General features: G+C 46.7%; 1 protein-coding gene across 1 annotated transcript; it reads left to right on the forward strand.

The window, feature by feature from the left end:
* The first annotated feature begins 869 nt into the window (after nucleotides 1-869).
* Nucleotides 870-7298, forward strand: EPCAM (epithelial cell adhesion molecule). The gene is made up of 9 exons (XM_037405211.1): nucleotides 870-1458; nucleotides 1884-1988; nucleotides 2628-2868; nucleotides 3167-3232; nucleotides 4453-4513; nucleotides 4896-4997; nucleotides 5166-5360; nucleotides 5767-5808; nucleotides 6513-7298. The coding sequence occupies exons 1-9, from the start codon at nucleotides 1392-1394 to the stop codon at nucleotides 6552-6554; spliced, it is 921 nt and encodes a 306-aa protein (XP_037261108.1). The 5' UTR covers nucleotides 870-1391; the 3' UTR covers nucleotides 6555-7298.
* Nucleotides 7299-7888: the final 590 nt, after the last annotated feature.

Here is a 7888-nt window from a genome sequence, read left to right on the forward strand (position 1 = left end):
AAAGTTCAAGTCTTTGTAAAAGTTGGTCTCTCATAAATGCGGGAAGAGACTTAAGAGGGGTGTCATTCTGGTTTTCTCCTCTACTAAAATAACTTGTTTTCCTATGACACTAACACATCTTCCAGAAAGATCTACGTATATGCTTTAACTGAACTAATAAACTCAAAAAAAAAAAAAAGCTTCAGAAAATACGTGTTCAATGTACCATACCCATCTTCCACCTTCCGTTCTGGCATTGCTTCGACACTCTGGAAAGCCATTTTAAAACCCGCAGCAGGCCTTCCTGCGTCCCTCCCGCGCAGCCTCGCAGGGCTGTGCCACTACCACCATTCTGTCAGCTCCCAGCGCGCCATGCCGCTGCCAAAACGCCCAGGGCTGCGCTGCTGAACAGAGACGGCAGCACCAGGAGCCACTCTGCAGAGCAGTCCGAAAACACACACCCATACAAAAAACCCCCACTCTACACCAAAAAAATTCCACACACACCCCCCCCCCCAGACAACCCACAACCAGCCAGAAGATCCTCAAGAAACGGTTTATTCTACACGAATAGGCATTCTAGTTTTTTGTAACTGAGGGATCATCAGGATTTAAACAGCAAGTCCTCACGGTATAGTTCAAAAGGCACCACTGGACACGAACAAAGCCAGCCGTCGAGGGCGGGTATCTATTACCGGCTCAGCGGGCCCGGCGCAGGCTGCGGGAGCGGCCCGTGGCCGCCTGCCCACGGAGGGGAGCCCTGAGCCCGCCGCTCCCCTCAGGAGAGGGAGGCGCGGGGCCCGGCGCCGGGGCAGAGCCCTCACGCTCGACTGCCGCCGGGGGCCTTCTCGCACCCCAGGCCCGCCAAAGGTCAGTAGCAGAGGCGGGGAGCCCCGAGCCGGGAGCGGAACCGGCTTGGCCCGTGTGTCATCGTGTGGGGCAGAGAAGCAAACACGCCCGGGAGCTTCCCCCTATGACTTAACAGTTTCTCCTCGACGGTGGAGGCGACCGGGCCCCCGCTCCATTAACGACGCCCCCTCATCCTCCACGACAGTAGGGCGGCTTCACAGACCCTTCACCAGGGCCGACCAACACCTCAGGCTACCCCCCTCCCCAGACCAGCCCTACGGAAACGGCAGGGAGCAGGGACCAGCCCTACCCCAGCCAGTTTCGCCCAGGTGTGGGGGGAGAGGCTTAACAGCGCGCCCGGAGGAGGAGCCGCCGCCGCCGCCCCCTGCGCGTCCCAGGTGTAACCGGAGCCGGGAGGGCGCGGCGCAGCCACCACCACCTGCAGAACCTGTCGGACCGCTCACATCGCCTCGCCGCTGCGCACGCTGCGCTCCTTCTCCTTCGCCCGCGTCTCGCAGGATTTTTTTCCCCCAGTCTCTGCGCCCCGCCGCCGGCCTTGAGCCATGAAGCCGCTCTGTGGGGCTGCGCTCCTGCTGCTGCTTTGCGCCGCTACCTGTGCCCAGCAGGACTGTAAGTACCCGCGTCCCTCTGCTCGCCCCGCACTCCCGCTGTTAACTGGGCTCCGCCGCTCTGGGACCCCCCTCCTGCGGCCCCTCCGCGACCCCTAGGGCCACCGCACCGGGCGCCCTGCGCTGTGCGGCACCACAAAATGGCGCCCCCTCTGCGCTGGGGCGGCGGGCGGGCGGGGAGGGGCCGCCCCGCGGCCGGGAAGGTGAGGAGGGGCAGGGACGGCCGGCCTCGGCGCCCCTTTGTCGGCGGCCGGAGGGGCCCGGCAGCCCGCGGGGGCGCTGCGGGGGAAGCTCTCGCCTCTCTCTCTCTAGGGGAGGGCGGGAAGCGGGGGGCGCGGGTAGCTCACCCCCGGCCGCTGAGGGGCGGGGGCGGTGGCCGGCTGCCTCCCCGCGGGACCCGCGCTCACAGCCCCGCTTCTCTTCCAGCCTGCATTTGCGAGAAGAACAAGCGTGTCACCAACTGCAAGTTGTCCAGCGGCGTCTGCTGGTGCGAGTCGGTGGGCTCCGGCACGCCTGTGAACTGCGACACGCGTGAGTGAGGCACGCGTGTCGGCTGTGGGACGGGGCGGCGGGGGAGGGTGCCAGCTGGACTCGAGGGAATGCGTGAAAATGGCCTTTGAGTTCCCGGCAAATAGTGGTAGCAAGGAAAGAAAGCTGCTTCCTGGTCTTCCAGCTCTACTGGTGATGGAAGATAAGTGTTTAGGATTCCTGCCGTGTAACTTGTGTGGATGTGGGTACACCTATGCTACGGCAGGCTCCCCCCGTCCTCCTTTGCATTTGGGCTCTAGTGGCAAGGGTTTCTCAAAGATTAATTTTTAGCTTTCTTGGGAGCACGTATCATGACTTTCCCTCCAACCCTAGAGGTGAAAGAGCTTTGTCTCAGGACCCTACTCTTGGTTTGAGCTCAGCTAGGTTGTAAACGAGCCTCTTGCTGTAAGAAATGAAAGGTGGCTGGGCTTTCTGTGCCTTTGCTTTGAGAGGGTGACCTGCCCCAGTGGCGTCGACTTTATGCACCACCTACACATGCAGGGGTGTTTTAACCCACTCTTCCTTCTAATGGCTTCAGACCTGGTTGTGTCTGACGCAACCTTGTGTTTTTACAGGCTAAGAGCTCTGTTTCGAACGTGCATGGTCTGATGCTGCATAACACGACTTTCTGGTTATTTTTAGTGACTTCAAAATGCCTGTTGATGAAAGCGGAAATGACGGGCTCAAAATCAGGTCGTCGTGAGAAACCAAAAGATGCGTTTGAAGATACTGATGGTCTTTATGATCCCGAGTGTGAAAGTGGTGGTGGTTTCAAGGCGAAGCAGTGCAGTGGAAACACCTGTTGGTGTGTGAATACAGCCGGTGTTAGAAGAACTGACAAACATGATGCCGATTTGAAGTGCAATAAATTAGTCAGAACAACGTAAGTCTTTCAACGTGGTGTGCTGTGACATGAAGATATTCCTGTCTTAGGTTACCTATTGGAAAGGGTTTGACTGTATGAATGATGTGCTGGGGCTGAATGAAGATGGAGCACTAAATACTTAATAACTGTTAGGGTTTTTTTTCTTCAGAAACAAGGAGACATTGAAGTGTTCTGGAGGGGGCTTGCTTTGTTTTTTCTCTCATTGCTCTGTTTTTTTCCCTGGGGTTAGTTTTTTAGTATGTGCACATATGCATGTGCTCGTAAGTATTTTCATTGTACTTGCCTATTACTTCAGGTGGATCATCGTTGAAATGAAACATGCTGAGAGAAATGCTCCTCTGAACACTGAATCTTTAAAGAAGTAAGTGATGCTAGTAGTGCATGCAGACATTGCCTAGATACCTAGTGTATTTCTAAACAATTGTTTAGAAGCATTTTCAAACCTGTGAACTCATTTGTAAAAACATCTTAGAAGTAACCTACAGATCCCTCATAGAATTGCTTCAGTTTTCATTGGAAGTAAATTAACTAATGAGCTAATGAGATTTAGTTCTGTTTAAAACTGATAACTACTTTTTTTTATCAAGTCAATATACTGAGGGAAACTGCAGGTAGTACAGTGAAACTGCCCAAAAAATAAACTGACAGGTGGTGGAGGGACTGCATAGAAGCAGCAGGAGAAATACAACAGTTTGGCTATTTTTTGGCTAAAATAAAGTCCTACTTCTCTCTGTCAGAGGTTATATAATAAGAAAAGTGTGCATTTAGCTATTAGATTTGACCCCCCACCCTGTCACTGAAACAAAAGCTGCTACTACAGCTCCTCTTCTGAGCTCTCGGAACCATTCAAACTCTTCTCTCTGACGTGCATCTTCCCTGTTAGGATTTAACAGCGCTGTAGTATAATTTAGTAATGAGAGTGTATGGGTTTTGGTTGGGATGGAGCTGATTTTCTTGGTAGTAGTTGCGACAGTGCTGTGTTTTAGACTGGTGATCGAAACGGGGTTGATAATGACCATTGTTCAAGCTGTTGGTGAGCAGTGCTTACATAGTGTTGAGGCTGCCTTAGATGCTCGCTCTGCTGCCCCAGTGAGTAGGTTGTAGTAGGGCAAGAAGAGTTTGGGAAGAGGGACACAGTAGAGACAGCTGACCCAAACTGACCAAAGACACATCCCATATTGTACAATGTCATGCTCAGCAATAAATCTAGGGTGGAGTTTTTCCCAAGTAGCCATTGCTTAGGGATTGCCTGGGTATCGATGTGCTAATGGCAAGTGATTGCTTTTGCATTATTTAGAGATTTGTATTTCTGCCACCCAGCCCTTTCACTTACTAGGCTGTCTTTATGTTGACCCATGAGGGGTTTTTTCTTGCTTTTGGTATTCTGATTCTCTTCCCAACCCTGCTGGGGGAAGTGAGTGAGAGACTAGGTGAGGATTTACCTGCCAGCTGGGGTCAGCCTACCACAGAGAGACTGCAGGGAAAAAAACCAGAGCAATTATACTAGTCTTCCATGCTTCTGAAAATAGACGTGTAAAATAGTACTGTCTTTTACAGCTATGGCTTTTAATATCCTTACAGGTTCTTCAAGGAAACAATTACCAATCGTTACCTGCTGGATGGGCGCTATATAAGCGTTCTGGTAAGAGACACATCATTTTTACTAAAATAATCAGAATTTTATTTTGCTGTAAATAACTTTGAAAACTCTTTTTGACTAATGCAGTACAGCATGATTTACTGTAAGCTCTCAAAATAGTGCCACTGAGCAGCTAGCTAATAGCTGTAGCTAAACTGAAATAGAGAGAAATTACATATTGCTCTCCTTGGTCTGTAGATGAATTCTTACTTTGCTTCATTAAAAAGTGGGATTTGAATTGTACTCTAAACAGTTGGCTCAAGAACAAGTGCCACAAACTTGGTTCAGGTTGTGTGTTCACAAGTCGTAGCGTAATATTTTGCTGTGTATTTGATAGTTGGATTTAAATTAGCCCATTGTTAATATCATACAATATTTTTTACAGTATGAAAAACCTTACATAACTATTGATTTGAAGCAAAATGCCTCGGACAAATCTTCTAGAGATGTGGATATAGCCGATGTGGCCTACTACTTGGAAAAAGATGTAAGTGTGTCATGGATAATAAGTCTGCCAAAGACTGGGTGTGTATATTGTATTTCATTCACTAGTCTTACTATGTATTGGCTAAAGAAAGATGAGTTGTTGGAGTGCCTAGATGAATGCCTATTACAATGTGAACTAGTCAGTCTCTTTTTTCCTATACGTCCTTAGGTAAAAGGTGACTCCATCTTTCATAGCAACAGAGTAAACTTCAACATTGATAACGAAACGCTGCATTTTGAGGAGACCGCGGTCTACTACGTTGATGAAGTGGCACCAGAGTTTTCCATGAAGTCTCTGACTGCTGGCCTCATTGCTGTCATTGTAGTAGTAATAATAGCAATAGTTGCTGGAATTGTTGTTCTGGTAAGTTCTAGCAAAGCTGCCAAGCAGAACAGGTAACAGTGAATAACATACCATGATAATTGGACTGTTGAGAGAAACTTTCTCTGTAAACTGGCTTCTTCTTTTTGGGATTTGTGAGGTGGGAAAGAGGCGATAGACGTACCATTACTGTTTCAGGTTATGACTGAAGGGTGTTGCATGGAAAATAAAAGTATTAGGGAAAATCTGAGGTGAAGAAGGTACTTGTTCTGCCTCCTGGTTTAAAGTAGTTGAAAGTGACAGCCAGCCTCTCACATACCTCAGTTTGGAAGAATGGGAAAGGGAAGCTTCAAGTTTGGCGTTATAAAGTCACAACCAGATAGATCAAGTTACATGCATGTAAGTCAAGACTTAAAGAAAACTTCAAAATTCTTCTGTCCTCTTACAGGTCTTCACAAGGAGGAGGAAAGGGAAGTACGTGAAAGCAGAGGTAATTATTTTCTGTTTATGGTGTATGTGCGGGGAGGAGGTTGGCCAGAATCCAGAAACTCTTAAGTTTGCTGTAGGTTAAAAGCTTGCTTTGAGTGCTTCAGATGCTTTCAAGGAGACTGAAAGTATTCAAATTCTGTAACAAGTTTTTGTATCTATATTGTTTGTTCTGCACTAGTTTAAAAGGCAACTGGTGATCTGCTGCCCTTCTGAGGGGTGGGGGGTAGTGCTGACAAGTACTATTTTTACATATCTATAGCAAGGGTATATACAATCCACAGGAAATACTGATAGTCTTGTTCTGTCTGGAAGACCTTCACTTGAGGTGTTTGCATTGAGCTTGCGGCTTCTATTGAAGAGCTGCTTGTCAATGGGCTACTAACAAAAGGTACCAGTGCCTGGTGCTTCAGGCCAGGTGTAGGGCCTTTTGTAAAGGAATCCAAAGGATATAGCTAAATAGGCAAGTCTGCATCCTGCACACACCTTAGAGTGCTGGTTTTATTTAAAAAAACAAACAAACAAAAAAAAACCAACAAACCCCCCCCCAAACTTGTGTTACAGTGGTCTTGGCACTTTTGATTCTTTTAGCGTTACCTCAAATCCCTTTGCTCATGAAAATCTGGGCTGTTAAGTCCCATTGACGACTTGGGTCGTAGATTGAGACGTAGCACAAATGTTGATCTCCCTCTGCCTCCTCCCCTCCAGATAAAGGAAATGAATGAAATGCATAGAGGACTGAACGCGTAACTAAATCAGCTGAAGATGGAGTAAGATTCAAACAGAAGACAACAGAAAAATTGGAGGCACGGATCTTAACTCTTAAAAGATTCCTCCTGAAAAAGAGCCAATTGTGCTCACTTAATGATTGTTTTAACAGCCAAGACTGGTAACCACACTACTGCTTTTACTGTTTGTTGAGAGTTAAATCTTAAACGCCCCATCTTACTCAAGTGAAACTAAACTTTTGCTCCCTGATTTTATTTTTTTTTATGATGTTGAAATGAGTTGACAACTGCTGTTACTAGGGTTTTGGAGCATACATGCTTAAATGGTTATTTTACCCTTGTGGGAGATTTGTTGAGAAAGGTGGGTTTTGTAGACACATTTTAGCAAGACTTATCTCCTGTATAACTGAACATGATGTTTTTATGGCTGTGTGTACATATTTGAAGTTGCTGTAACTTTTTTATGACTTGAATTAATAAAACTTTGAAACAGGCTTCTAATTCTTACATGTTGAAATGATGATCATCTGTGAAGTTACCATGCTTACAAATTCAGCAGTGTAATATTTCCTTAAAGCAAGTAACCTCAGCATAGGTCAAAATACTCTAAACTCCAATTAACAAAGTTTGTATTAATAGTCATTAGCATTATTTTTTTCTTAAAGCTGTGAAAAGTGTGCTTTATTTTCCACTCAATGTGCAACAGGAGTAAAATGATAAGACATGGATTGTTCATATAAAAAAATAAATGCTGTGAATGTAGCAATTTCAGGAATGCATAGACTGCTCTTTCAAATGCCATGTAAGTATTTATAATAAAACAAGCGTCTGATCTAGAAGATCTCTGGTGTAGGGTTGGGGGTGGGTAGCCTTGGCGGCTGCCAGTGGAGCTGGGGAAGAGCTATTACACCATTAATACGGTTTGCATAGCTATCCCTTGCACAGCTAGAATCTGTTTCTACTCTTACTACTGTTCACTGTCATGGAGACTGAGCAGACTTAACACAGGCTACCTACCTCTCAGCTTTGGGTAAAAGCTTGCTTTGGCAGTCGGTAATCTAGGTGATGTATGTTGGCTAGCAAGTAAGCACCTATAGTCTATCCAGCATATCTGATTTATAAAGGAAATGCTGCAACTCCTGTTGCCAAAGAAATAATGAGATACAAGATAAGGAACTGAATGACAAATCTTATTACTAATGCGATGTTTGTTTTGACACACACACACACACTGCCTAAACCAGGAAAATTAGGGTAAGCTACAGAGAGTGTGCTCTATGTGTTCATAACATGAAATGTGAAACACCCCATTAGAGAGCTGGTGTGTGTCTGCAAAATACAGGGGGGAGTTACTGG

The sequence above is a fragment of the Falco rusticolus genome, chromosome 12, assembly GCF_015220075.1.
Source record: "Falco rusticolus isolate bFalRus1 chromosome 12, bFalRus1.pri, whole genome shotgun sequence".
Taxonomy (NCBI): Eukaryota; Metazoa; Chordata; class Aves; order Falconiformes; family Falconidae; genus Falco; species Falco rusticolus.